The sequence below is a fragment of the Accipiter gentilis genome, chromosome 5 (genome assembly GCF_929443795.1).
Source record: "Accipiter gentilis chromosome 5, bAccGen1.1, whole genome shotgun sequence".
In the NCBI taxonomy this organism is placed as follows: Eukaryota; Metazoa; Chordata; class Aves; order Accipitriformes; family Accipitridae; genus Astur; species Astur gentilis.
In genome coordinates, this window is record NC_064884.1 from 5817594 (window position 1) to 5845579 (window position 27986).

The following is a 27986-nucleotide window of genomic DNA, read 5'->3' on the forward strand; positions in this document are numbered from 1 at the left end:
CACAGTCCTCATAACATTACTCACACGAACAGCAGTGTGGATTTGTCCTTTAATCACACCCCAAATGGATGACGCAGGAACAGTGCTGTGATGGGTGGCAGACACTCACTGCCCACAGCTTCACAGGGAGGGTGAGAGGAGGAGCACAAGAGAGATGTCCATGCAGGGGCAGACCTCAGCCAACAGGCTGAAAGATGGGGGGTTCCTCCAGTGCCCCATTAGCCTCCGCTGCTCCTTTCCCCTTCACACAGTGGCCCAAAGACCAGCCCTGGGCTGAGCCAAGCCTCAGGCTCCCCAGTCCCTTGGGTCATGGTGTGGAGGGCAATGCCTCAGCTCTCCTGGGAGCTCCCGGAGCCTGGAGGTGGGCAAGGGCTTCAGTGCAATGTCCCTAGATAACCCTGGAGGCAGCTGCACAGGCAAAGACACAGGTCTGTCTTCAGGTTACAAGAAGTCACCACCTCAGTTAATAAAAGCTTGGAGCCAGCCTCGGTCAGTGAAGATGTCTCTGGGAGGTGTGATGCTTCGAGGTGTGTGTGCGATGGCCATGCCCTCTCCAGGGAGCCAGGTGGAGGGCACCGACGGGCTGGACATGGCCTGGGTCAAGGTGCTGTGGGGGTGGAGCCTGGCTGGTGGCAGAGTGCTCCTGGGCTGCTAGAACGCCTGGTGCAGCCTCCTCTGCTCCTCCTGGCATGGGCTCTGCGGGGACACAGTGGGGGCATTGTGGGCAGCACACATCCACCCACCCCACCACATTCCACCCTTGCCCCATGGGCAGGTTGAAGAGGTCTTTCTGCCAGGGGACCAGGCAGCCCCCTCCTGCCAGCATCACAGGTGCCAGGGAAATATTAGGACAGGCAGGGCAGGAGGGTGCCAGGACTCAGAGCAGTGCCAGGCTGTGAGCAGCACTGCCACAAAGGCCTGGCAAGAGGGGTTACCTGTGTGAACCCTATACTGCTGCTAGTAGCCACCAGCCAGGAGCCAGGTCCCTTTGGTCCCACCTCAATGTGACAGAGTCCAGGGGAGCCACTGGGAGAGGGCAAGGAGGGCATGCAGGAGCCTGAGGCAGGGTCACTGTCCTCAAAGAACAGCAGAGGGGACAGCCCGATCTGAAAGAGCAGAAGAGGGATAGCCGTACAGCTTCTAGCACTCCACAGCAAGCCAGGTCCCCGGGGGAGGACCTCATTGTGCAGGCTTGGGGGCAAGACACCCATCCCACCATCCAGCTTCACAGCACCCCCGGGCTCCCCAGCCAGGGCGGGACCACACTGGGTCCCCAAAACTTACTGACTGATAGAACTCATCACCAGCAGGGTCGATGACCAGCAGCGTCACCTGGTCATCACGGGCGCGGATCCTGAGCACCGTCTGCTGGTGGTCCAAACCCTCAATGCTCTCACCATTCACAGCCAGGAGACGGTCCCCTTCCTTCATCCCTGCCTGCTCAGCCGGCAGTCCTGCATCCACGTCCCACAGGAACTGGCCTGCCACAGCGGGACAGAGGGAGGGTGGGGAGATGCTTACAGAGGCATTCAGCCAGAGGAGAACTGGCACTGCTGACCCCCAAGTGCAGATGGGGACGGGGTTCTGCTGCGGGCACAGGGCTTGCAGCTATTCCTGACCCTCAGACATGCCTTGCTTGGGTAGAGATTGCTTCCCTCAGCCCCCTCACCTGTGGCCCCTGAGCTGCAGTCGTCCTCCTTGAGCAGAAATCCATAGCCAGCTGGACCCTTCACCATGTGCAGCTCCCGGACCTTGAAGGGGAGCCAGGAGGTATCTGCCAATGCAGCTGTGATCCGCAGGCCCCGCAGGCGGTAAAACTCCTCCACAGCACTGGACGCCACCAGCAGCGTCACCTTGCTGCTGCTCTGCTTAATCTGGATGGGAAATGCAGGGTGCTCAGCGATGTTGCCACCCCCGATCCCCCACCCAGCCATGCTGGGAGCATGTACCTTTTTGGTGAGCTGCGCGTGTGAGTAGCTCCTCACGCTGGCCCCATTCACCTCCAGGAGCCAGGAGCCTGGTGGCACCCCTGCTTTTTCTGCTGGCCCACCCTGCCTCACCGACAGCTGGAAGGTGCCCTTTATGCCTACAGGGAGGAGAAGAGACAGTCCAGGGCGAGAGGGACACTGCATCGGGGAGGCTCACGGCACAGGCATGTTGGCTACCTTACCTTCTGGACCTGACACACTGAAGCCAAAACCGCTTTTGTCCCGCGTGATGTGGCAGAGGCGTGGGCGGATGTCAGGTGGCAGCATCTGTGACAGGTCCCTGCCCAGGGCTTTGGCTGCTTCATAGGAGTTGCTGTCCAGCACCGCCAGTAGGACCTGGTTGCCACTGGCCTTGATCTTCTGCACCACCTGGAAGGACCCAGGCTGTGAACCCTGGGCAGGGTGCCCCTCCAACCACGGCCTGCAGGATCAGGGCCCCGGGGGACAGTGGGGTCCGGCACCCTCTGTGCCCCTGGCCAGGGAGGACCTGGGTATTCCCACAGCCCCAGAGTGCTCCCAGCTTACCCTGCGGTGGTCCATGTGATCCACAAAGTGGCCGTTAACCTGGAGGAGCCGGTCCCCATCCTGCAGCCCCCTGCGCTGGGCCAGACCCCCCAGCTCGACCTGCCGGATGACGTGGCCCTGGCAGCCCAGCTCCTCGTGGAGGCAGAAGCCGAAGGTCTCTGCGCTGCCCTTGCTCAGGAGGTAGAAGCGGGGCTCCCCCACACCCTTGCCATCTGTGTGGGGGCACAGCCCGTGAGCAGGGTCCCGCAGGGATCCTAACACAAGTTCTCTACCCCACCCTGGGCTAGGGTCTCCCCATCCCCACTGCCTTACGTGTTCACCTCCCCACAGCTGAGAGAGTCCAGGACCCCAACGATGCCCAGCTGCCAGAACCCTGTGCTGACATAGGGATGCCCTGGGGAGATAAGGGTATTTACCCGTGTCCTCAGTCAGCGACAAGGCAGGGTTGTCAATCCCATCTTTGGGGTTAAATTCAAATTTTCTGAAATGATAAAGGGCAGGAGAGGCCACATTAGTGCAGCAGCATGGCCTTCCCCCCGCCCTCCCTGGCCCTACCATGGGGAGCCCCATTCCTCCCAGAAAGGGCCAGCTGGAGCCACAGCTCCAGTGCCTGCCTCTTCCTTGGGGAAAGCCACAAGAGGATCTCCCTATTGGACTGTCCCCCACATCTCTCCTGAGTTAACAACTCAGGGAAGACCCTCCTGGGGCAGGCAGCTGGGATTGGCAGCCGTGACCCACACCACTTCAGCTGAGGCTGTGCCCCGGCACAGCCCTGTTGTGGGGCCATGAGCCCCAGGAAGCCCCCAGCCAGCACTTACATGATGGACTTCTTGTCACCCTCGAGCCCTGCAGAGGGAGAGGAGAGGTCAGTGCAGGAGGTGGCTGGCCGGGAGCAGACCCCATGCTCTCGAGCATTCAGGGCTTGTCCATTCGCAGGCTGAGCATGCCACGCCAGGTGAGGTAGGTTTGCCGAGTCCACGCAGCCCCCCCAGCCACTCTGCCCCCCGGCTACAGCCTGTTCCCAGGCAGAGCTTGGCCCTTGGCCCCACCTCTAGTGTCCTTTTGCATTTCAAAGCAGCAGGACACCTGCTGCTTTTGTCCAATGCGCACCCACTGCCCAGCCCAGCGGGGTCCTGCAGCACCAGGGGCAAAGTAGGGCCAGGTGGCAGTATGCAGATGGAGGTCAGTCCTGAGGGTTTACAGGGCTTTTGAGTGCGGGATGGGAAGGGTCATCAGGGCCCCAGAGATCTGGCTGGAGCCAGGAGATGGAGACAGAGGCTTTTCCCTGCGTACCTCCCCATAAAACCCCTCCCCACCTTTTCCAGCAGAAGGACCCCCAAACCCGAGGAGGGGAGATTCCTGCCAAGCGCTCCCACAATGTCCATCTGCATTTTCCTGGATGCCTCTAGCTCCTTTCCATGGCCTGCCTGGGCTCTGATGTTGCCTTGCTCCGTGTGGAAGCAGGACCTGGAGACACGCGTGTCTCATGGGGAAGGGTCTCTGCAGGACAAAGCCCCACTGCCCCGGCACATACCTTTTGTTTGCTTCATGGCTGTAGGGAATGTGAGAGGGAGCAAGGTACAGGGTGAAGTGGCAGGGAAGCCAGTGTCCCCGCCTCTTCCAAGACGCCCCAGGTTTAATGGTTAAACAGCCCTGATGTCTCCCCTGCCCTCCCAGCCCTGGGACACTGCTAGCCCTCACCCAGCAGAGCTGGGAGCAGGGACCAGCACCTTGGGACACCCAGCTTGGGAACAGATCCTGGTGTCCCAGCTTCCAGCTGCCCCCAATGGTGGCCCACAGTGGGGAAGACCAACTGGTTCAGCATGGGCTGGAGCAGAAGTGGGCTGCCCCATCCTAGCCCCATGAGATGGGGAAGGGCCAGAGCCCTCCACTCCAACTGCTGGAAGGATGGTTGCACCAGTACCTCTGCATTCCTCCCCCAGGAAAGGCCTGGAGAGGAGACCGAGTCTTGGCACTAGAGTGCTTCAGTGGAAACAAAACGGTGCACTTTAATGCTACCAAAGGTTTCACAAGCAAGCCTGAGTCCTGCCCCTCTGCCACTGCTGCGGCTCGTGGCCGGGTCAGCAGTGGCTGGGGTGCAGGGGCTGGGTCTCTACAAGCCCAGAAGAACAAGTTCCATTTGTTCCTGGCCTGGTTTCTGTACCGTTCTCCCATAATTCAGCCCAGCCTGCAGATGAGGGCTGAGCCCCACATACCCAGCACCTTTGATAGCCTTGGTAGCACCCAACCACTAGGCATCTCCACGTGGATAAGGCTGCAGGGGATGTGTTGCTGGGCCGCACTGCAGTGTTTCCTTCCCAGCAGCACTGCTCCCTTCCTGGCCAGGTGGATGGACAGCAGGTTAGAGGGTCCCATGCTGCAGTTTCCCCAGCATCTTCTTGACCTCACTCTCAACTCGTAGGAACTTGGCTTTCCTCCAGGGGTTGGCAGTCTGTCTCCGGCTGCTCTCCAGGTCCTGCAGGATGAGGGCAAGGTGCTGCTGAACCCGCTCGCGGTCCCAGAAAGGCAGGTTCCTCTGCACCACATTCAGGATGTTGGACCAGTAGTCGGAGACATCGGTGCCTGCTGTTAAGAAGACCAGCGCTCTGACGCCGTCCCGGTCCATGCGCAGGCTGTGAAGTACCTGCTTGCCGTCCTCACTGATGTCGTTGAAGTACAGACTGCAGGGTGAAAGAAAAGGAGCAGAAGACACTGTGAGGGCTGGGAGGCAGGACACAGAGGCAAAGGGAGGCTCCCCGCTCACTGCCATGGGGAGGGACACAGGGTTGGAGGCATTGCCTGCAAGAGAGAAGAGATGGGGCAGAGAGAACTCACTGCACTTTGTCCAGTGTTGCGTGCTTTTTGGCCACCTCCACCACGTGCAGGGCTGCTGTGTCCGTCAAGGAGTTGTAGCCCAGGTTGAGCTCCTGGAGGTGCTGGTTCGCGGCCAGGTGCTGAGCAATGACCTCGGCACCCTGGTCCCCCAGTGCGGTGTGCAGCAGGGACAAATGGGTCAGCGAGCGGTTGCCTGCCAGTGCCTCGGCCAGGTATTGTGCCCCCTGCTTGCCCAGGGGGTTATTTGCCAGCCTGTGGACACAGAAGCTCAGGGCAATGCCAAGGCTGGGCAGGGAGCTCAGGGCCAGGGCAGCCGGTGGGCAGCAGAGACAGTTTCATGCAAGGACAGAGATAGTACTCACCGCAGGTTGCTCACCACACACTTGTCATGCAGGAGCAGGTCGCGGATTTCCTTGCAGGCATCAGAGCCCAGGCTGTTGAGCTGCAGACTGATGCAGAGCAAGACATGGAGGTGGCAGGACTGAAAGAGCTGTTACCTGTGGGGCTGACAACCCTGCTCTCTCCATTTCCCTGGCCCTCCCTATCAAGATCCTACCTGGGCTCCCCAGACAAGGCCGTGCAAGGCTTCCTCTCCAAAAGGGAGCACGGTGAAACCGCACCAGAGCTTGGGTGGCATCAGCCAGAAGAGGCAGTGCCAGCAGGAGCGAGGGAGGGGAAGGGGGTGCAGGGTCCGCAGGGGGTGCGTGAAGGTCTGAGGAGGGGTTAGGACCCCACCAAGCCCTCCTGAGCATCTGGTGGAAGGAAGTGCTGCACAGCGCCGCTGCACAGCCGAGTCCATCTCTGCTGAGCACGGCTCGCCACCCCCTGGGCGACAGGAAGACTGCAGTTCCACAAATGGAGGGAACGGAACGCATCCCTTTGTGCAGACCAGACTCCCACCTTTGGTTGTGTATCTCCAGCCCAGGGTTAGTAATAGCAGAGGGATGCTGGGTGGCTCCGAGAGACCAAGCAATGGGAGGGACCTGGGTCTGCCAGGGGAGCTGGCAGCCCAGCCTGTGGTACCGGATGCAGAAAGCTGCACAGAGTCCTACAAGAGGGTGTGTTGGGACTGCAAATCCCAGCATGCAGTGCCCTAGCAAGGCTGCTCAAGGAGTGTTGCATGTTGGAAGCTGTAGTCTTCTAGGTCGGCACTGAGGATAAACAAGGGCATGCATATCCTCCCCTACTTTTGCCATGCTTGGGCTCCTAGTGTATCCCTGTGATGGGTAGAGGTGAGGGAGAGCCCGATTTTTGAGCACTGCCCAAGGGCAGAAGAAGGTGGTACTCACTGGAGAGCTTTGCATCGCAGCAGGACAGGGAAGAGGATCCTCAAGCTGCTGGTGTCAAGGTTGCAGGAGGTCAGGTTCAGCTCCTCCACCTCGTGGCATGTGGTGCCCATGACAGACGCCAGGACAGAGCACTTGAGAGGGGTCATCTTGACGGATGAGAGGTTGACAGTCCGGAGGGAGCGGATGGCCTCAGCTGTGAAGCGCTCGTTCTGGAACTCATGCAGGAAGAAGAGGTAGTCCATCAGCTCGGAGGGGGGCAGGCCTTTGCGGCTCTTCCTGATGACCGTCTTCTTCATGGCCTTGGCGATCTCAAAGGCTGCCAGGTTCTTGATGGAGCAGCCCAGCTGCTCAAGGATGGCGCGGTTACGGCGGGACAGTATCCCACCCATGAAGATGGGGAAGAGCTCAAAGACCTCATCATCAGGGGCTTCATCAGGGTGGCGCATGGGGCCCTCCACACCCAGGATGCTGGAATTGATCTGGTCCAAGACATCATCGTTGTAGTAGTCCTCCTCTTTGAACAGCTCCTCTGCCATGGTGTGGGCAATAGCATCCCGGTCCTTACCACTCAGCCGGGAGAAGTAGCGAGGGAAGATTTTGAGCAGATTGAAGAGCACTGGCAGGAAGCGCAAGGGCAGCACCTTGGAGATGATATTCAGAACGACAGCAACATCTTCACTCACCTTCCCAATGACCTCTGACAGCTCCTTCCCCACTCTCTGTGCCAGGGTCTTCTTCTCACCCAGCACCACATACAGGGCTGCCAGGTACTCCTGCATAGCAGGGATGGTGAAGACAAAGGTGTGCTCTTTGCCTGGCTGCACACACGGAGTGAGGAAGAAGCGGAAGACGTCACTGCGGAAAACCTCCAGGAGGTTGAGCTCACTTTCAGTCTTCATCTCCACCTCAAAGCACTGCTGCAGGTCATCCTCTGAGAAGCAGGTCTTGCGGGACATCACCCCTTCGTAGGCCAGCTTACCCACCGTCTTGGCCACGTACTTCATCATGGAGATGTTGGTGGGGTCGGTGCTGTCCAGCACCTCCCCGCTGAAGTTGAGCCTCAGGAAGCTGGTGTAGATGCCAGTCAGGGTCTGGCTGGGAGGCACTGTCCTGGTGAAGTAGAGGAAGTGCAGCGTGGTGCACACCAGCCAGCAGTAAGAGGGCAAGAAGCAGGCAGCGGCTATTTGATTGTGGCGCTCCAAGTTCCTTGACAACATCTCCACCAAGTTTTCCTGCTCACCTGAGCTGCTACCTGCACTGTTCTCTCCACTGCAGCCAGGCTGGCTGAGACGCATCTGGAAGTACAGCTTCTGCAGGTTGGTGTCGGAGAAGCCACAGATCTCGGCATAGCGGCCCACATACTTGCCAGGGATCCGGCGCACCGCTGACGGGCGTGTGGTGACAATGATGCTGGCCTGGAAGCAGAGGGCTGGGTGAGTTTGGAGGTGCTCCCTTTGCGGCTTTAATTTAAGCTCAGCAGGGTCCCAAGTGCATAACCCACATATAGGTGCACAAGGATCACACCACCCGGTGGCTGGGGTTCAAGAAGCTGCTGCCCAAAGGGTGTTGGTTCAAATCTGGCTCAGGCAGAGGGGACAGAAGAGCTTTCCCCATCCCCTGCTAGACATATATCAAGTCTGGAAGACCACAGCCCAGCAAACTGCCTTCTTTGCCTTACCAGGCCTCCCCAAAGATCCCACAGAGACAAACCAGTAACAGTGACATGACGCCACCTTGGCGAGTCCCTCCAGGAATGGAGGCTGCCTGTTCTCTTACAGTCAAGCTGAACTACAAGCAATTAGCACAGTGGCCATGCCTGCAAGGCCCCAGGGCTCACCCCCAGCCTTTCTCCAGCATAAAGGATCTGGAGGGAGACACTGACCTCTGGCAGGAGGTATTTTCGCAGCAGGTTGACCACGATGGTAGAGGGAGGCACAGGCTCATTAGGGTCACAGCACAGCTCTGTGCCAGCCAGCCGGAAGTCCAAGTTGAGGCGCTCCAGGCCATTGAGGATGAAAAGAACCTTGAGGTTGGAAGCACCTAGCATCGGCACCACATCCCGGAGGTGCTGGTACTTCTTGGTTATGAGGCGCCGCAGGGAGATGGGGGCATGACTATGGGACAGGTCCTCGCAGGAGAAGGGGATGACCAACTCAAAGCGGGGTAGGCGACCATGGCACCAGTCCACCACCATCTTCTTGATGAGGGTGCTCTTCCCTGTGCCCACGGTGCCATACAGCACCACATTCTTCACCTGCCGCCCACAGGCATCCACATCGAAAAGGTTCTGGAGGCTGATAACTTGGCTGCAGGGCTGCTGGAGCTGGTTCTGGATGGTTAGGTCAGGCGAGGGCTTCAGGATCTCTTCCAGGGAGCTCTCCCGGATCACTGGGTCCACGTGGACTGCATCCAGTGAGAAGGAAGGACCGAACTGCCTCTCTTCATTGGGCTGGTGGCTGAACCATGCAGACAGGCTCTTCTGGTGTTTCTTGATGGCATCTGAGAAGAGGAAGGTGCTTGATAATACAAGGGCTTCTCACTGGCTGGGGACTGGGGAAGTTGCCTGCTCCAAGCCACTGCAGTGAGCTGGCTGCAGAGAGGAGGACAGAACCCAGTTCTTGCTAACGCACACACTCCCCAGGACAGTAGCTGCCCCCAGCCCCCTGTGTAGGACCCTCCACCCTCTTCAGTGCAGGACTGCAAGCTTACCAGAAGAGGCCACGTTCCTCAGCTGGGACAGGCCGTGGCGAGAGGAGCTGGGCTGGACAGAGTGCTCCTGGGACCCTCCCTGGTAGCGAACACAGCCCCTGCAAGAGGAAGGAGAGTGTCATGAGGAGGGCAGGGGCCAGCAACTCTAAGTCCTGCCTGGGGCAGGGTAGGCAGATCACAAGTGAGTGCCATGGGAAGTGCTGAGTAGAGCCAGCTCACCCCTTCCTTCCCCTGCACTAAGGGAGAGTACAGGGCCAGGGCAAGGGCACAGCTGAGAACCTGAAGGCAGGTCAGCAAGCCATGCACTATACATCCCCAGCAAACCTGTGGTGAGGCAGAGAATTTGGGCTGAATTCAGAGCAGGCAGGGAGTTGGGTCTGGGTTGTTTTCTAGGTGGAGGCAAAGCAGTGTCTCTGCCCACAGAGCACTGATGGTCCCAAGGCAGCCAGCTCAGCCACCCAGGTCCCATGGTGAACAGCCACAGGGCAGAACATGCCAGGCCCCAGCTGTGTGGCACTGTACCTGGGGAGAGAGATGTCACTTGTGCGAGGGACCTTCCTGAGGAAGTAGCTGCCTGCAGCGCCTGGGGGGGGAAAAGAACACACAGGGTCAGGGATAGCCTTCTCCAGCCCAGCAGAGCTAACACCACAAAGCTCACTGGCTTCACGTCTTGCTGGGGTGACCCACAGACTGCACAGGCTCCACTGTGCAGCTGGGGAGAGATGTCTACCAGGGACGTGGTTCCCTGGGGGCAGGACAGATTCAGGGTCGCAGTCCCACAGGCACAGAGCCCAGCTCACCTGGCATTGAAGCAGCGCACAGATACACACTCCGGGTCCCACTGCTCCCTGACAGGGATCGACGCAGCTGTGTCCAGCTGCCCCAGGGCAGGTAGCTCTGGCATTGCATGGCCCACGACATCCTCTGCCTGAAAGAGAGGGCACAGCTCATGGGCAAGCTGGGTGCCTTAACCTGCCAGTTCCCTGCCCCAGCCCAGCTTTGCAGCCTGAAGCTGTACCTACCCTGACCCCAGCTCAGGGATGCCTGGATCAGGAATGACCCACTCCCACATCTGACTCCACAAACCCACCAGCCATGGGGAGCAGCAGTGGGCTGGGCGGCAGGGCAGCAGTACCAAAGCTGAGCTGGCAGAAGCACGTCCTGCCTCAGACTCCCCATCCAGCACCCTTCACAGACCAACCTGGGCATCACCTCAGCTGGGTTGCAGCCAAGAGGGCAGCAAAGCAGGGCCCCAAGGAGGAGGTACTCACCCTGCCTGCGCCCTAATCCCAGCCTCCAGGGCCTCAGTTGGGACCGACGACCTAATTCACTGGGGGCACCAGGGGCAGGGGATGATCTCCTCCCTGTCAGCAGCCAAGTCACTGGCCTAGACTTGGCTGTAACAGTACAGCGATAACAACTATCATAACCGAGAGAACAAAAGTGCTGGGGAGAGGGCAGGCTTCCTCCTCCCAGACTTGAGGCCTTTTTTTTTAGGGCTTTACATTAAAACAAACCAACCGTCCTCCCCAAACTGCCATGAAATCCTGTAAAACCAGGGGCTGAGGCTGGGAGAGAGGAAACAGCAGGGAGGGGCTTAGGAAGGGCAGAAAATAAAGGTGATTCCATATCCACATACATGGTGGCTTCCCCCACTCCAGCAGTGTCCCGGAGCTGCCCTGTGGTGGCTGGCCCTGCTGGAGAGGTGCTGTGCCCCGGCGGGCAGCCCTTGCCGTGTCCTTGCAGCCGCTGAGCCCTCTCACCGGGCCTGCCCGGCCGAGGCGGCTGCAGCACGTAGGGATGCTGAGCATAGTCTCCTCCCATTTAAAGCAGTCGGGGAGGCTGCAACCAGCAGTAGCCGGGGCACAGGCTGGCAGGGGGCTGCGGGGGCTCAGCTGGTCCCTCAGGGCTGCACTGGGTCCAGCCCGGCACGGGGTGATTTTTTTCCCAGGCAAAGTGCCCGTCTCCAGGGGTGGACGAGGGGCTCCGCAGCTCCGGGGTGCTCAGGCAGCTGTCCCGCATAGGCTCAGCTCTGTGGGGCAGAGCGGGACAGGGTTGGCAGCTCCGCTGCCAGGGACGTGGCGGAGCAGCGCCCTGCCCAGCCTTACCTGCCCCGATATAGTCTGGTCTGGCAGAACCGGCTGCGCTGGTGCTGACTCAGGCTCCCGCCCCAGCTCAGCGGGGTGATCCTTCAGCAGCATGGGTTGCGCTCACAGCCCGCAACATCCTGAGAAACTGAGGCACGGGGTGCGGTGGGGAGGATGTAAGCAAACCCCGGTGGATATGAAGGGACAGCGTGCAAATCTCTTGCGCGTTTGACCTCCCCCAGGACAGGACGAGCAGGGGGACGGCATGCTCACACTTCCCACAGCCCAGGCTTTTTGCAGTCCCTTGTCACGTTACCCAGATGGAGAAACTGAGGCATGGGGGTGGGGGCAGCGGAGCTGACCTTGAACCTGGGTGTGCTGGCCTCAAGGCCTTTGCAACAAGCAAACCCCGATGCGTCCCGTGCCTGTCTCCCGGCCCTTTCCTGGCACCCTCTGCCACCCAGGGCACGCCACCGAGCGGAGGGCCCAGCGCCACCCACCTGCTACAGTCCCCCTTCAGGGACCCCTGGTGCATGTATGCCCTTGCTTTCTGGTCACCGTGGCCTCCCACCTCCCTGCTTCCCTGTCTGGAGGGACACAGAAGCCGAGGTCCTGGCAGTGTAGGGACCCTGGAGTGCAGGGCAATGGCAAGGCTGGTGCCAAGCAAGGTGAAAGCGACGGCCGCGCCTAAAGCCATGGGGTTACCTCCAACAGGACTCCTTGCCAGGGCTGAGCCTACGATTCCCTGTGCTCGTGCTGCCAGACACTGAGCCCGTAGGGCCTGTGGAGGAGAGCCTGGTGCTGCTCAGCTGCCTCTTTCCATCCTTGTCCCGGGAAGAGGCTCCTCTCCGGAGGCGGCTGTTTTGCAACTGTAACTTCCTGCAACGCCGTCCTGTCCCATCTTGCCCCGCGCACAGCGGCCGCCAGCTCCGCCAAGCAGGGTGGGGAGAGCGGCCATGGCTCCGCTTCAGGGATGCAGCAGAGGGGCCAGCAGGCACAACAGCAAGGAAGACCACCTGTACCACCAAATACAGGGACACACAGAGTAGGGGAGGGGGGAAGCTCTTGGGGTCTTACAAACAGTCCTGCAAGTGCGGGGGGGGGGGGGGGCGGTCCTCCGGACACATCTAGTGGCTCTGCATCCCCAGCTGGTGCCTGGCTGTACAACCAGAGCCTGCAAGGACAAGTCCTGCTCCAGAGTGAAATCCTGCCATGCTTAGCTGCTGCCATCTCACACAGAGCGCAGTGTAGGGAGCGGGACATCAGCAGCCCCACAGGGAAAAAAGCCCAGAGAAAGCTGTGCTGGCAGGGCAGCCCAGCACCACCTGGTTTTGCCTGGCTGTGTAACACACATGCATGGACATGCACACAAACACACAGACATATATACCTACCCTCTTGCTGCTTGCAGATCTGCTCTGGCAACCCAGTAAGGCGGTGCTGAGATCAGAGTCAGTGGTGTCTGTGGGGCCCTGTGCACCCTCTTCAGTCCCAGGGTGCTGTCCCGGGAAGCGCCAGCCCACCCCAGCCAGCCACAGGCAGTGCTGAGCCAGGGGTGCTGCGGCCGAGGGTCCACACCCCTATAACTCCGGAGGCCATTCTCACACCCCAAAGGCCTGCACATAGCCCACAGGGACACACATGTCCCTGCATGCCTTTGTACACACTCAGTGCCTGTCCCCAGCAACGTGTGCAGCCACCTGCCCACCGGCTGCTCCCCCAGCACCCACCTCCACACCCTGACACAGGGACACCCATTGACGTACCCAGCATGCACATCTCCCCTCACATGCATGCCCTCTGGCCACTCAAGGAGGAGAAGCATCCAGGCAGTACACTATAAATATAAGTTTTATTGATGTGTGAAATCCAACAAGTACAGCTGGCATCTCAGAAAGGCTGAAATAAGCTGCAACATCTCCGCCTGCTCAACAGCTCCTGGGGCCCTCCGGACACTGGTGAGCACCAGCAACAAGCTGGGACCCAGGCACCCTGTCCCTGCGGGGCACTTACCTGAGTGTGTGGCACAGCGTGGAGAGCCAGCAGAGCCCTTCCAGCAGCCCCGTGCTCCCCCCAGAGCCCAGGGGCTCACCTTCCACCCTGCCTGGTTCCTGCCAGGCTGCAGATGTGGGCAGCGGTGCCCTAGCCCTGCTTCACAGCCTCCTCCCAGCAAGGCAGAAGGACCTGGGCAAATGCCACCAGCACACAGCTACTACAGCAGAGCTACGGCTGTGTGAGCAGACTCCTTTGAGCTGTTATCTGCATCTTATTTTGGCAAACGGTCCCAGGAAAAAAGCAGCTCACCTGTGGTCACGTTGAAGCATTGGTTTCAACAGCTGCACCTCTCTGCATGGTCCACCCCCGCCCTCTATCACACATGCACCCCATTGTACAGCCTCCTCTGCACATGTGGACACGGCGAAGGCTGGAAAACCACAGGGTCCAGCATGGCAGGGACACATGCAGAGATTCCAGGCAGCTGTAGGCTGCCTGTGGGACCAGGAGCTCCTGTGGCAGAGGGTCAGGACAAACGGTGTCCACACACAGTGAGAAGGAAACACTGTTTTATTGCCTGATTTGAGAGAGGGGTGAAACCCTAGGAGAAGCCGCATTCCCTCCTTGTTCTAGCCCAGTCTCCCCTCCAGCAAACCCTAGCACCAGCTGGGTGATGATGCATTTGCTTTTCTTGTGCGTGTGACAAAGGTGGCCTGGACGAGCGTGGAAGTGAGAGGCCACACCCCTGCCTGCCTGCCTGCATTCACAGCACCCATGAGGGAGAGGCAGTACCTCATACAACCGAGCCTATGGTCTGAAGGAGCCAGGCTAAGGGTCTGAAGCAGTTTTAGGTGGGTTGAGGTGCTCCCAGGGATCTGGAGCCAAAGCTTGAATCACATCCTCATCCGTTCAAAGTGCATTGCAAGGGAAGGCAGGGGGCAGGAGGGGAGAGGAGGTGTGGGGGAAGAAGCCTGCTCTCCTCCATCACACTCCTCATGATTATCCAGACGCATTCCCTGGTGGGATTCCTGCAGCCAGAAGCACCCACGGCCCCACTCCCCTGCTCTGATAAAGTGCATCCTCGCTGCTGCGTGCCAGCCCAGCACGCGGGTGCTCTCCCCCCACTCAGGACAAGGCAAGACCCAGCCTGGGCACCCGTGGCCCCACACCACAAAATGACCAGTGTTATTGCCAAGGGGTGCCACCACAGCCCGGCTCAGTGCCTATCTTGCCCTGAAGAGACTGTCCTGGAGAGATGCCCGCTAGCCAGTGGGTTGGAGCAGCTGAGCCTTGCTCCACTAAGGGCCCCCTGGAGCAGGGCAGCTGCACCCCATCCCTCTGCTGTGTGAGGGCAGAGACAACCCCTCTCGCCCTGCTCCTGCAGGGCAGGGGGCCACCTGGGCAGCAGAGGGGCAATAAACCCCAAGTGCTCAACCCAGCCATGCCAGTCTGCAGGGCTCAGTGCAAATGTGCTCGGTCCCTTTGAATTTCTCTGTGCCTTCCACCATCTCTGGGATTGTCCTTGCTGAGAGGGAAGGGGCAGTGGACGGCCCCGTTCTGGCACTTTGGCTCAGGTCACTCCTCAGCCACCATTTCCCCGTGGGCACCACCAAGGGTGACTTTGCCCGGGGCAGGGTCTGCCAGACCCAGGCCCTCTGTGCCATGGGGTGCCCAGATCCCTCACTCATCATGGTCCCTTCATACCAACACATTCACTTGCCAGCTCTGCTGGGAGTGCTGGTGCCCTTCTCCAGGGTGCCTCAGGCCTCCTGCTACCCTGGCCACGAGGACAAGGAGCACCTGCCCTAAAAATCTCACTCCCCAGCGCCCTTGCCCAGCTCGGGGACACGGCCATCCTCCACCTCCAGGGCTTGCCCTGGCCCTCTGCCCCGCAGTGGCCGCATACCTGGTCAGCTGGGACTCTGCAAACTGCACACTCACTGGTGCAGGAGGCCCAGGCTCTGCTGAACTGTCCTGGAGATCCTGGGGGTGTTGCCAACTGCCCCATCCTGGAGAGGCTGGTCCGAGCAGCCACCTGTGGGGCTACCTGCCCCAGCAGTGTCCCTCCAGCCACACTGAGCTCAGGCAGCCTGTCCCATGGGGTTTCTCTGCAAGGAGCAGTGGCTGACCAGCAAAGGCTTCGGTTGCAGCATCCCTGCACGTGGGGGATGTGGGCAGTGGCAGTCATGGGTACCTTGTGGTAGCCCCCTCTGCTTCACACATGGGCCATCACTAGTCCGTCTCGTCCTGGTCCTGCTGGGAGTGGCGGTGGCGCTGGCTGCCGTGTCACAGGGGTGTCCCAGGAGGCACCGTGTGCTGAGTGCAGACAGCAGCAGGACGTAGTGCTGGGGACAACAGTGCCTCTGGTGTGAGGGAAGCAGGACCCACCACGAAAGCCGCCACTGCCAGTGAGCAGGCAGGAGGCAGGAGCTGTGCAATGCTGCAGCATTGGCACCTCCTGCCATCTTGGTATCCACCCAGGGGAAAACCCTCAGCCCCACAGTGCACACTCTCTGCTGGGCAAGGCTTAACTAGCCACAGCCCAAGAGCAGGACTGAAGTGGGGCATTGGTCCCATCAGTCCCACAGATAGTGAGATGCAGAAGGGTGACAGCCCGCAGCTCCACCATCCCCCTGGCTCCCTGCCCATCCATCCACCTCGTGACAGAGCAGATGTGGGGATGATTCCCCACTTGACCGTGCTCCTGCAGCTGCAGTTGGCAGCGTTTTGCCCAGGAGACTGCAGGCCCCCCAAGCTGGCATGTCTCCATTGCAGAGTATGGTACGGGGCTGGCAGTGAAGTAAGATCCAAGAGCAGAGGGGAATTTTGTGATGGACAGTGGTACATCAGACAAGAGCCCCTGGGGAAAACCCCAACGCTCAGCATAGAAAGGGCATCAGGGCATGTCCTGTTTCCAGACTCTGTGCAGGAGAGCCCCATGGCTACAAGCTCTTCGCAGCAATGCTGTCCAGGCAGGGGAAACCCGACCTTGCTGAGTTCCCAACATCAGTGCTGCCACACATCTGCCATCCACCTGCAGGCCAGCCAGACCCTGCTGTGCAGAGGGGTCCCAACATGAGCCAGTAAAAGCACAGAACAGTCTCAAGGATTTTGCTGATATCTGGCATTTGCCCTGCAATCCCCTGCTGCTCAGAGTGCCAGCAGCATCATCTCACAGAATGCGCTTGAACCAGGGCCCGGCATGCCAGGATGGGACAGAGCTGCCTTCCCCATGTCTGTGCTCACTAAAAAGCAGTGGGTTCCCATGTGCGTGGGTGACCAGTGCAGCCCTGTGACACCAATGCCAGCACACCCACAGAGACAGGCCTGTGCTATGTAGCTAAGCAGCATGCTGTGTTCCCAGCACAGCAGCATGTGCAGATGCCCCGCCAGCTCTGGTCTCAGCTCTGTTCCTTTGGAGAGCCAGCGAGGTGTCAAAATGCCCTCCCTCTGCAAGGGGTGTGAAGGCAGGTGACTTTGGAGGAGCCACCAGAGACACTTGCCAAAAGGGACCTTTTTCTGATACCAGTCTCAAAGTGCAAAGCCCTTCCCAGTGTCAGGGTCACCCAATGCAAACAAACCGCTCCGAGATCTCACCTGCTTTCCAGTTCTGGCACTGCTGGGACCCCCTTCTGCACAGTGTTACCCTGGGAGGTTTGCACTGTGTTGAGGCCAGGCGTCCCTGGGGCCGGCAGCGCCTCCTTGCACAGCCGGTGCTGAGCAAGGGCTCATCCTCCCTGTTCTGCTGAGACAGCCACAGTTGTGCCAGGGGAAGAGGGGTGAGAAGTGAGATGGTGCAAGGGAAGGGCTCAGGGCCAGCTCTTCTCCTGCAGTAGAGGCTCCAGCTTTCAGCCGCCTGGTACTGGCAGGTTGTGGGAACCTAAATCCTCCCTGCTCCATGCAGCACTTGAAGGAACCAGTCACTTCCCTCCATGTTGGTTGATTTTATCCTCTTGGCTCAGACCCCAAAGACAACAGGGACTGAACGTGAGACTCCCCAGGGTCTGAGAATACCGTCCGATTCCCACAGAACCTGTTACATCCCCAGGTTTGAAGATCCCATCTCTGAGGATGGCATCCGAGCAGAAGTCTGAGACAGAGCCCCAAGTCTTTCTCTGCCTGCTGGCTCCCTTTCCCCTCCATGCAGACTGGGAAGCAGTGGGGTTTATAAAAAAAAGGAAGAAAAGAAAAAAGGAAAAAAAAAAAAAAAAAAGAGGGAGGACTTGTGCAGAAAGAAAAAGGGGATGCAGCGATTTCTGTGGCTATGGCAACAGGAAACACTAAAGCCTTGTGCAACTTGGCCTATTGCATCTTTGGGCTCTTCTTAGCACTGACACACATGCTGCTGGCCAGGGGGAGCAACGGGGCTCTGTGCTGCACTACTGATCCATGCTCTGCAGGTGTCTCCTCCTGGCTTCAGCCCCAGGCTCAGGCAGCACCAGGGCACCGAATCCCTCCTGCCCGGAGCAGCCAGCTCCTCTCGGCCTTGCTTGGCAGGCAGCCTCCTTTGCGGGACTGCCCCTGGTGTCCCAATGTGTTTGGCAGAGAAGGGCAGTGCCGTGCAGGGGCAAGAGGGGACCCAAGCGCCATGGGGTTTGGTAGTCCTGGGGGAGAGGGTGGCACATGCCAGGGCTGTACAAAACTTTTGCAATGAAGAGTGTGTGGAAAGGTTAAAACAGTTCCGAGATGTCTCAAAACCCTTCTCGACTGAGCCAGACCTGGCTGGCACCTACCAACGCCTCCGCCGCGGTCCGTGACCTGCTAGGAGCACTGTGTCCATCTGCAGAACGTCTCTCACAGCAGGCCAGGCCCGGGAACACCACTGGGGCCCCATGGCCCCTTTATCTCTCTGATTTGACTTTGTACCTGAGGACCAGGTAAGCCAGGAGCCGCAGGATGACGAAGAAGATGCCCAAGATGAGGAAGTCCAGGTAGAGCTTGGCCTCTTCCACGTCCAGCTCCTGCAGGATCTTGATGGGTTTTTGGAAAGGGCAGAAGTCCTCGAGGCACTCCAGGTCCTCGCGCTCCATGGCATAGATGGTAAGAATGACGCCCTCAAAGCCATACCTAAGGCAGAGCACACCATGAGAATCACCGCATGCCCCAGGCAGCCCCGTTCTCTCCCCAGCCCATGGCAGCCCAGGGCAGGGAGCTTTTGACCAGAGCGTGGGGTCCCACCTGACATAGGAGACGTAGGAGCTCCACTGCAGGTAGGTGGGGATGGTCTTGAAGCTGACGAAGAAGCCCGAGAAGAGCAGGACGGGGATGGCAGTGACGGGTCCCACGAAGGTGGCCACCTGGGGAGCAGAGGCAACTGGGTGTCATGTCCCTGTCCACAGGTGCACCGCTTGTGACACTCATGCCTGCCTATGGGCAACACTTCCTTCCACCCCTCCTTGTCATGGCAACTCTTGCGACTCTACTCCCGTCTCCACATAACAGGCAAAGCTGGGGCCCCATCTGACCTGCAGGGAAGTGGAAGCAGCTCCGATGAGAAGCCCGAGGGACTGGGCCACCAGAGCCGTGGCGGTGGCCAAGGCAGAGAAGAGGAGGAAGCGCGTGGCTTCAGGTGGCTGGCCTGTCATCCAGTACACGATGCTGCAGTATGCGATGGGGCAGATCACCTGGAGAGGGCCAAGGAAAGAGACCGCTCTGCTGGACCCATGGCCATCCTCACCCCTCAGACACTCCCCAGGGGATGGAGGGCCGCAGGGACCCCTCCAAGGCCAGCCCGGGCTATTGGGGCAGCCAGGCAGTTGGCTTTGCCAAGGAAAGCACATCAGCATCGGCACCACACTTTAGTCCAGCCAAAAGCTCACCTGGAAGGGCACATCTGCCATGGTCTTTGCCAGATAATAGGCTTTCAGGCTGTACCAGTAGTTCAAGTGCTCTCGCAGGAATACAGACATCTCCTGGGGGACTGCATGGAAACAAGGAGTTAGCAGCCAGCAGTGCCCTGGCCTGGGCTGCTCCAGCCCCCACTCCCACCTGCCCTGGTGCAGGCAGATGTGATACGGCCCTGGCACAGAGCACCAGGCAGCCTCCTGCCTGTTCCATGAGTGGGTGCTCCAATCTTCACCAGGGAAAAGAGTCAGTGACCAATGTGGGAACTTTCTGCATAGAAAAGTCAGCTTGGCTGGGGGCTTTTAGGCAAACTTTTTGAGGAAGTGAAAGAGGTGAAGCAGCTGAAAATACAGCTTTACAGACATTTTCTCAGCAATAAAAAATTCCAGTATTCTGCTTTGAGCCAGCAAGTACATTATAGCCAAACATTAAATAAAGGGTAAAACTGCAATACACCCAAACAGAAGTTTTCCCCCTCTTCTTTGTTTCAACTTTTTTCCTTTCCTCTTTTTATTTCCCCCCTTTTGTCCAATTTGTCTGGCTCCACCATACACTGCCCAGCAGACATACTCCCACACAGATGGAGCACACCTCTCTGCCCCAAGGGTTGGGAGCAGTGAATGGGTGTTGGGGGAAGGAGCTCCTTACAGGTGAGGATGGTGGGCATCAGCGCAGCAAACATGAGGAATAGCATGGAGAAGAAGAGAAAGCCAGTGTTGTTGAAGACTTTGCCTGCGTCGTTGCCAATGTGCAGGTAGAGCAGCCCAATCAGCACCCCGATGCAGACGTGGGACATGAACCGCAGGTGGGTCAGCACCTGCAGGCAGAGAGGGTACAGTAGCTCGGTGAGGCAGGGCTTCATCCCATCAACATCCCAGGAGAGCAGAAGACAGACTGCCTGCTCCTCAAGGGTGAGGTCCACTCCAGCCCCCATTCAACTCCTGTCTCTGCCTGCCTCCAGTGACCGACAGGCCCCATTCCCTCAGCCCTGGCCCAGCCTCCCCTGCCCTCACCGTGTCCCTTAGGATGCAGATAAAGGTTCTCTTGAAGAGGATGCAGAACTGAGTTGAAGTGCTGGTGGCAAACGTGTGGCTCTCGATGTGGTCCACGTCCTGCAAGACCATGGGCAAGTCAGGGGACATGGGTCAAGTTCACAACATGTCTCCCTACTAGGAAGGCACCCAAATGCTCCCAGGGTGCCCCTTGCGAGCACCCCTGGTGAGAATAGGCACTGCCAGCTGCAAGCACAGAGCTGTTGCTCAAGACAAGCGGAGGCTGGCTGAACACCTCCATGCTCCCCACCGCGTCCAAGGGGCTCTAGGCATCACAAGATATCCATGCACTGTGGGGCAGGGAGGACTGATGTGTCACTGAGTGGGGACCCTGTTACCTGCCGCTTCCTGCCACCGCAGGAAGCTCTTCTCATCCCCACTCACCGTCACACAGTGTGCTGGGCACGATGGATCTGCCTTGTCGGGGCTGCTCTTCTTCTCAGCCATGGTGCACATGCCATTCTGGACGGCGCGGAACAGGACAGGGTTGAGGTCCCCATACTCTCCTGAGGCCACCTCGATAACTGTGGAGGAGGATAGGACCCCTGAGAGATTCTGAGCCCTTCCTTGCCATCACTTTGCTTGGCCTGCCCAGACCATGACCCCATGGGAACCCAGCACAACTCCCACCCTGTGGTGATGTATCACATGGCAGCCCCTCTCCCTGGGCAATCCAGGGGAACATCAGGTAGCCCTTAGGGCTCGGGCACTGGGTTTGGACCTTGCCACCCTCAGCTTCCCACCACAGCCCCAGCTGGGGCAGGGGCACTCACTGAAGTCAGCAGGGTTGTGGTACGTGGGGCAGTGGAGACCAAGACCCTTCAGGTAGGGGATGAGGTTGGTCACGATGCCTTTGAAGATGCACTGGCCCTGGCTCAGGATGTACAGCTGCAAGAAAAAGCTAGGATATGGCAGGTGCAGAGCAGCCAGGAGCACTGTCACCTGCTCCTACCCACCTCCCAGTCCTAGGGTGACACAGGGCACCCTTTCCAGACCCCGGCCATCAGGCCTGTGCACCACACAAGCCCCAGGTCTAATGCCTGCAGCCCATCTCTCCCATGGCCTCTTTGCTGGGTCCTGAGGCCAGAGGGACCCCACACCCCTGAAGAATCCTGTGTCCTAGCCCAACCCAAACCTTGTCGAACATCTCAAAGAGCTTGGCGCTGGGCTGGTGGATGGTGCAGATGATGGTGCGCCCACCCTGAGCCAGGGACCGCATCAGGGAAACCACCTGGAAGCAGGAGGCACTGTCCAGACCGCTGTAGCCACGCAGGATGGGGTGGAAGAGAAAGAGACAGCAGAGAGAGAAGGCAAGAGTTGAGAGGGGGAGAAGTACATCCTAAAGATGCCCCCACTTGCCTCCCCTTGTGGGTACCCTCCTCTCAGATCGATGGAGAAGAGCACCCCTTTGCAGCCCCAGACCTGCCATGCCCCAGCCTTCTTGGAGCCCTGGTGGGCACAGTCACATCCCACCCTCAGGTCTTGCAGCCCTGCTGTGCTCTGGAGGGTGCTGGGTACCCCGGTGTCCCCCAGCAGTGCAGGCAGTGCTGGGGAGCCCTGGACCCTGTGACCTCACCTCGTGGGCTCATCGAAGAACATGACCGGAGGATTGTTCACCAGCTCCAGGGCGATGGCCAGGCGCTTGCGCTGGCCCCCTGACAGCGAGATGGTGCGGGTGTAGGAGCACTCCAGCAGCCCCAGAGCCGTCAGGATCTCGTTCACCTGTGAGACAGCCTCATTCACCATGGGCTCCCATGGACCCTCACCCCATCCCTGCCACCTCCCTTCAGACCTCCATTGCTGGGAGCCCCTCAGCATCCTCTGGTCCCCTCAGGGCCCTCCCTTCCCTATTGGCCCTGTCTTGGGGAGAGATGAGGGGGCCTAGGCCCACCTTCCTCTGCACTTACTAGCTCCTTCTTCACCTCCTGCTTCTCACTCAGCTTCAGGTTAGCAGAGACCTGCAAGGGAGAGGATGGGCAGGGAGACACGACTGTTAGGTGTAGGGAACAGAATCAGCTGCACCATGGGCCCCATCCCTGCCCGGCCGAGGGCGGGGAACAGTGGCTCAGGATGAAGGGAGCAAGAACAGCAGGATTTTGTTCCCATGTCCTAGAGCCCTTGGAAATGCCTGATGTCAGTGTGGGCTCAGTGCCCAAGGACACAGTCCACAGGATGCCCCACAGAGCCCAGCCAGCAGGCTGCCTGGCTCCTGAGTCACTCACCATCATAGCCTCCAGCACGGTGAGGTGTGGCAGGAGCATGTCATCCTGCATTATGTAGCAGGACATCTTGCGGAAGGTACGCAGGTCCCGTGGCCGGCCATTCACCAGGATCTGGCCCTTCATGCCAGTCTCCCTGTGGGAAAGCAGCATGGGGAAATGTAGCACAGGACCCCCAGCCCTGCACCCCCCAGATCCCCTGGCTTCTCCCCAGCCTCACCTGTAGCCAGCCAGGATGTTCATGAGTGTGGACTTCCCGGCACCCGAGGGCCCCATGATCCCAATGAGCTCCCGCTGGCAGAACTTCCCAGACAGGCATTTGAGGAGAGTCTTGTACCCTGGAGGGACAGAGCAGCACAGGTTCGGCTTTCCAGAGCAGTGCTACAGGGACTGTGATGCCATCCTGGCACCTGGGGGAACATCAGGACCTCCATGTGTTGTGCCAGAGGCTGCGTGTGCCTGGAGCCTGTCTCCATCAGCATCCCCAGGGCTATAGCCACAGCACCTGTCCTTTCCAGCAGGATCCCTGACCCTGGTCCTTGGCTGACCCCACCAGTTTCCAGTGCCAAAAAGGCACGTGCCCTGGATCATGGCAAAGATCAGAGAAGTCCTGGGTCAGGGCACGTAGCTGCTGAGGAAGATTACCAGGCTGTGACATTGGTCCTGGTCATGTTGTCAGATCCTAGTCCCTATGGCCGATGGAGAAGGGCAGCAAGAAGCAGGGTAGCATGGGGCAGGCAGAGTCCCCAAGACCGCTGGATGCCCAGCTGTTGCCTTCATTGACATTCATGCTGTGACACCCGGCAGCAGCCACTGTTAATCAGACCTGGAATTATCTCTGCTTTAAACGCAGCCGATTAGCATTTTCTGGCAGAAGGAACATGATGTGTCGGGAGTAGGGAACAGGCACAGCCTCGGGCTCTCAGGAGCTGCCCCCAAAACACAGCCCTGGCAAGATAGCAATGGTATACAGGGTGCTAGGACCATGCTGAACCACGGACCAAGTCTGAGCATCTGCCTACTGGAAATAGGCACCCCCCCTGCACCCCATGGTGGCAGCTGATGTCGGGCGAGAGCAACGCATCCATTGCCTGCTCACAGGCTGGGGTGAGACTCAGGGCCAGACCAGCTCATGGTCCTAGTACCACACTAGAGGGGCAGCCGCTCTGGTTTGTCCATACCCAGGACAGGGGGTCCAGCGTCCAGCACCACAAGCTCCCTCTGTACCCCTCAGAGTCAGGAGCCCTGCTTCCAGGAGCGGGCCCCGCTGGCGAGGGGCAGCGAGGGCCGGGAGGGGAGGGCAGAGGGCTGTGCATGATGACAGCAGAGCAAGCATGCCCGGCAGCCCCCGTGGCGCATGCCGGCACCGTGCACTCGGCTCCGGCACCGTGCATGCTGCTCACGTCGGCGCCACTGCAGCTTGCGCAGCGGTTACTCGCGTTCATTGACTGCCAGTAACCTCCTGCTTCAGCAGAGCGGGGCAGCCCAGCCGGATCCTGCGGGCTGTGGCCAAAGGCACCAGGAGCTCCCAGCCAGCTCATCCACCTGTTCCTGGCCTGGGGGAGAGGAGAGTCCCTCCCACCGCCACCCCGCAATCCCAGCACCCTTTGGCATGCTCCTATCCCAGTCCAGCTGCCCAAGCCTTTCCCCCTCCCTCCCTGCGGGGCACTGGCCCGCTGGCAAGCATCCAGTCCCCAAAACTCCTGGGTGCTACAGCACACTGTGCCCTGGGGAACCCACAGTTGTGCCGTGGCTCCTCCTGGGATGCTTCCTCAGCACCCCAGGCAAACAGGCAGACCTCATCCTGGGGGATGTCAGGGCTGGTTCCGCTGTCTTTCAGTGCCTCAGTTTCCCTAGCTGCAGAGCCTGGCTGGGACAGGGTCAGAGGCCTCATCCGGCACTCCTGGCTGGCAGGGCACCCCGCTGAGCAGCCCTGTGCCCTTGGTCTGCTCACCCCAGGCCCCCACTCATCTCTGCCTGCCTTCAGCTTCTGCAGATCAGCTCCCCCTCCATCTCATGGGGCTGCCTGATTGGCATCCCATTAACCGAGAGAGCTAATTAAAGCAGACTACCACCCACCATCTGCCATCTGCCTCCCCTCTCCCCTCCCTGAGCTCTTGGCCAGAGCTGCACACAAGAAAGGGGGCCGTGGCCTCAGCTGCACAGAGAGCCACTGGAGAGGAAATCCCCTGCAAACCGCGCATATTCTCCTTGCTAGGCTCTGGGCTGGGGCACCCCTTGGGGTCTCCTGCTGTCAGCACATCACACACAGCCATCATACCCCAAACAACAGTGCTGGGTAAACTCATCCATCCTGGCTGCCCCTGAACCAGGAAATCTGCCCCACGTTCCCCATGCAGCCCTGGCCAAAGGCTTCCCTAGGAAGTGATCTGCTTTCCTCTGGCATTACACAGCAGAGGCATGCAGCAACTGCTGTGGGACACGAGCCTGCCCTCCACCCATGGGTGCCTAGCAAGGACAGCCAGCCACAGCATGGCTGCAAACAGCACCTGGCACACAGACAGACTATGGGGCCAGACAGCCTGACCACCCAGCCAGGCCTACTGCTGCAGGGGATGGCAGGGCGAGCAGCTCCAATATCTCCCACTGTGGCTCCCTGTGTGCAGCCCTGCTGCCATGCACTGAGGCAAGCTCCTGCTGGCAGGCAGAGAGCCGAGGCACTCTGTGCTTGCAGAGGCTGGGGCTGCCTGGAGCAGGAATTGGCAGAGAAGCGATGAATCCAGCACAGAGGCAGATGCTGAGGGCCTGGGTGAGATCAAGGCATACAGAATGGGAAAGGGGTGTGATAGCTCCACACGTCCCCTCCTATGCCCTTCTGCAGCCAGCAGCTCCTACCTCTCTTCCTCCACCAGGAGCCTTCACGAACAGAGTAGGACAGGTCAATGAACTCAATGTTGACAGCCGAACGCTTCGGGAGGTGGGAAAACCTCTGGGCCTCTGTGATGTGGTTCTCCACCTTCTTCAAGTGGGTGGTGAGGAGCGGGGCATCTGGGGGGCTGGCGTGGCACACCGTGTCCTCCAGGGCAATGGAGACACATGCAGGATCCATTCCCTTCTCTGCCATCCTGCTGCTCTGTGGGAAACACACAGGGATCGACTCACAGTGGGCCCTTCTCTCAGGGCCAGAAAACGCAGGGGCCAGGGACCAGCCCATAGCAAGTCCTCTCACACGCTTTCCTGCTGACTCCAGGCCCCACTTCCCCCCCTCCATCCTGTGATACACTGCCCAGCTGTGGTCTGGCACCCACAGCTGGATGGAAGGATGGACCTGGCCAGGGCAGCCAAGACTGCACCGAGGGGCTCACAGCAAGGAGGCGCTGATCAGCTCCACAGTCAATAATTCATGCACCTCCTGAGCTGGGTCCAGCTCTGACAGCAGAGCTGGCCCGCTGTTGAGCTCCCCCAGCCCCACTGCTGCTGGGCTCCCTGCCTTGCTCCCGTCTGCCACGGTGGGTGCAGGATGGGAGGTGGGAGAGCTGAGGTTCTGCCCTCAACAGGGGACACCCAGCTGTGCCTGGATGTCCCTAAGGGCTCAGCAGGAACTACCCCTGCCTGGCCTGGCTAGGGCTCTGGGGACACAGGTATGAGGTCCCAAGGAAGCAGACTGTTCCAGCCAGTTGCTTGGACAAAGCATGCCGTGCCTTAACCAGGCTCCTGGGGCAGAGGAGCCCTGGCTGGATTAGACGCCCAGCTAGCACCCAGGGTCCCCATGGGCTTGCTGGGACAGACTGTATAGAACAGGGAGGGGGCCCTGCTAGTGCCAGTCCTTATCTGCCTCCCTTGGCCCATTACACCTTTCCAGCTCTCACCAGCACAGCCTCAGAGACTAGGCCAGTACTTAACTGGGGCCATTGCATGATGCTAATACACACACCTGCCCAAATGCTCTCCTGCTGGGCAGGAGCATCTTCTGCCTGCAGTCCTCCCCACAGCCGGCTGCAGCACTCCTCACATCTCTGCTTGGCTTGAGGACTCTCTGCGGTGCTGGGGGTGATGTTAAGCCAAGCAGGGTGGGGAGCACAGTTCCCACTGCATCACCAAAGACTGGGAGGGGGTTGGGGATCCCCACAGCACCGGCAAAAGGAGCCTGAGCTGTGCCTGAGCAGGCTGGGCCCAGCACCCTTGTCGTCTCCAAGGCTGGGGTCCTAATGCTTCGCTAACCTACATTTTGCTGAGGCGCAGGCTGCAGGCAGCTCCTCGCTACAGCTGCAATGAACACACACGATCCCTTGAAAGGGGAAGCCGGCCTCGCGAGGAGCTGCGCCGAGATCTTCCCAGCCCTCTCCCCGTTGCAGACAGATGCCTTTCAGGGCTGGAAGAAAGCCAGCCGCAGCCCCAGCCCCAGGGAAGAAGAGGTGGGAACGAGGGCTGCGGGATCCCAGCGCTCAGGTTCCCCTCTCAGCAGCCGCGAGCTCTGGGACGCGCTTGGCGCAGCGGCTCCGCCGTGACTCGCCGCCCCGGGGTGCGGGCCGGCGGCGACGGGGGGCTCAGGGGGGGCACCGGGCAGAGACCGCCCTCGGGCTCACCTTGACTCCTTCGGCTGGGCCTCACAAGGAGCGCTAAATCCCGCAAGCCGCTCTCCGCGGCTTAGCCCGTCCCCGAGGCGAGAGGTGGGGAAGGCAGCTTTGCCGAGGATGCTCGCTCTTCCTTCATCCCGGCTCCCCGCCGGCCCCCCTCCACCCCCGGCCGCCGCCGAGCGCCCCCAGCCCCCCCACCCGGCCAGGGGAGCGGGGAGGGGGGCTCCTCCGGGGAAGGGGTGCCCGCAGGCTCTCCCCGCAGGCTCACCTGGCAGGCTACGGGCGCGGCGGCTCCTCTCCCCGCCGCCAGCGGCTGCGTCCCCGCCGCCGCTCCGCGCCCAGCGCCCGGCCGTACCTCCGCCGCAGCGCCCTCCGCCTCTCCCTCCTCCGCAGACAAAGGGGCGATGCCCGCGGCGGGGGCTGGAGGTGGGCGGGGGGGGGGAGAAGGACGGCGCCGGGCGCCCCGGCCGGGCAGGGAGCGGCTCGGCGGCAGCCCGCCGGTGCTCAGCGCCGGGACCCAGGCTGGGCGCTGTCCCCGCGGGTCCCCAGCCGGGGTCTCCTCGCCATCCCTCCGCAGGGCTGGGCTGGGCTGCGCGGTGGGCGGGCAGGGCGGGAGGGGGCCTCTCTCACCCCAGCCCAGCGGTGGCTAGCAGCCCCCCGGGGGGCCCGGCTGCTCGGCCGTGCCCCTCTCCGCCAGCTTTGTCCCCGCTGCTGCTGCTGCTGCTGCTGCCTGTCGGGGCGACAGGATGGGCTGCCCAGGCAGGCAGCACTGCAAGGCAGCGAAAAATCTTCTTAAAGGGACCGGCCCTATTTCCTCTCCCCGTTAGCCAGAAGGCCCTGAGCATCCCCAACGCACAAGTCTGGGTTTTGCCAGCCCTGTGTCCACACAACTTCCCCCCCCCCCC

The 27986-nt window shown here is 60.3% G+C and overlaps 3 protein-coding genes across 9 annotated transcripts; all 3 read right to left on the bottom strand.

Annotated features, from left to right (window-relative positions):
* Positions 1 to 43: 43 nt before the first annotated feature.
* NHERF4 (NHERF family PDZ scaffold protein 4) lies at positions 44 to 4835 on the bottom strand. Of its 4 annotated transcripts, XM_049800329.1 has the most exons (10): positions 4730 to 4835; positions 3332 to 3359; positions 2930 to 2994; positions 2514 to 2725; positions 2171 to 2357; positions 1950 to 2086; positions 1670 to 1874; positions 1285 to 1481; positions 936 to 1106; positions 44 to 696 (listed from the first exon to the last, which is right to left on the bottom strand). In XM_049800329.1, the coding sequence occupies exons 1-10, from the start codon at positions 4770 to 4772 to the stop codon at positions 652 to 654; spliced, it is 1290 nt and encodes a 429-aa protein (XP_049656286.1). In that variant the 5' UTR covers positions 4773 to 4835; the 3' UTR covers positions 44 to 651. The 4 variants fall into 4 exon arrangements, with proteins under 4 accessions (XP_049656286.1, XP_049656288.1, XP_049656285.1 ...); XM_049800331.1 differs by having other exon boundaries at positions 44 to 1106; XM_049800328.1 differs by lacking the exon at positions 4730 to 4835 and having other exon boundaries at positions 2930 to 3432.
* A 40-nt stretch (positions 4836 to 4875) lies between these two features.
* Positions 4876 to 12291, bottom strand: NLRX1 (NLR family member X1). Of its 3 annotated transcripts, XM_049800324.1 has the most exons (11): positions 12139 to 12178; positions 11455 to 11581; positions 10986 to 11378; positions 10147 to 10274; positions 9869 to 9929; positions 9347 to 9444; positions 8520 to 9136; positions 6638 to 8052; positions 5711 to 5797; positions 5349 to 5600; positions 4876 to 5194 (listed from the first exon to the last, which is right to left on the bottom strand). In XM_049800324.1, exons 3-11 carry the CDS (start codon positions 11168 to 11170, stop codon positions 4876 to 4878), a joined length of 3162 nt encoding a protein of 1053 aa, XP_049656281.1. In that variant the 5' UTR covers positions 11171 to 11378; positions 11455 to 11581; positions 12139 to 12178. The 3 variants fall into 3 exon arrangements, with proteins under 3 accessions (XP_049656281.1, XP_049656282.1, XP_049656283.1); XM_049800325.1 differs by lacking the exon at positions 10986 to 11378; XM_049800326.1 differs by lacking the exons at positions 10986 to 11378; positions 11455 to 11581 and having other exon boundaries at positions 12139 to 12291.
* A 1008-nt stretch (positions 12292 to 13299) lies between these two features.
* On the bottom strand, positions 13300 to 27905 carry ABCG4 (ATP binding cassette subfamily G member 4). 2 transcript variants are annotated; one of them, XR_007506052.1, is made up of 16 exons: positions 27350 to 27905; positions 25400 to 25637; positions 22764 to 22881; positions 22547 to 22679; positions 22232 to 22282; positions 21901 to 22046; positions 21460 to 21583; positions 21098 to 21212; positions 20709 to 20848; positions 20286 to 20384; positions 19921 to 20089; positions 19248 to 19348; positions 18894 to 19052; positions 18607 to 18725; positions 17026 to 18495; positions 13300 to 15773 (listed from the first exon to the last, which is right to left on the bottom strand). XR_007506052.1 is itself a non-coding variant. In XM_049800674.1 (15 exons), the coding sequence occupies exons 2-15, from the start codon at positions 25626 to 25628 to the stop codon at positions 18270 to 18272; spliced, it is 1929 nt and encodes a 642-aa protein (XP_049656631.1). In that variant the 5' UTR covers positions 25629 to 25637; positions 27350 to 27905; the 3' UTR covers positions 13300 to 18269. The 2 variants fall into 2 exon arrangements, 1 of the variants encoding a protein (XP_049656631.1); XM_049800674.1 differs by having other exon boundaries at positions 13300 to 18495.
* Positions 27906 to 27986: the final 81 nt, after the last annotated feature.

Bases quoted from the DNA above. Each gene is read 5' to 3' on its own strand.
- NHERF4 (XM_049800327.1), bottom strand. From the start codon at position 3,083: ATGGGGCTCCCCATGGTAGGGCCAGGGAGGGCGGGGGGAAGGCCATGC. The intron at 2,726-2,929 runs GTAAATACCCTT...GCCCCCACACAG, and splicing joins GTCGCTGACTGAGGACACGG to ATGGCAAGGGTGTGGGGGAG. The intron at 2,358-2,513 runs GTAAGCTGGGAG...GGGTCCTTCCAG, and splicing joins ATCACATGGACCACCGCAGG to GTGGTGCAGAAGATCAAGGC.
- NLRX1 (XM_049800324.1), bottom strand. From the start codon at position 11,170: ATGGGAGGAGACTATGCTCAGCATCCCTACGTGCTGCAGCCGCCTCGG. The intron at 10,275-10,985 runs GTATGTGGATAT...CCTCTCTTTCAG, and splicing joins GGAGTGGGGGAAGCCACCAT to GCAGAGGATGTCGTGGGCCA. The intron at 5,601-5,710 runs GTGAGTACTATC...CTGTGTCCACAG, and splicing joins TGTGTGGTGAGCAACCTGCG to GCTGGCAAATAACCCCCTGG.
- ABCG4 (XM_049800674.1), bottom strand. From the start codon at position 25,628: ATGGCAGAGAAGGGAATGGATCCTGCATGTGTCTCCATTGCCCTGGAG. The intron at 20,849-21,097 runs GTGAGTGCCCCT...CCTCCTCCACAG, and splicing joins CCACAACCCTGCTGACTTCA to TTATCGAGGTGGCCTCAGGA. The intron at 18,726-18,893 runs GTCAGATGGGGC...TCTGCTCCCCAG, and splicing joins CTGCTTCCACTTCCCTGCAG to GTGGCCACCTTCGTGGGACC.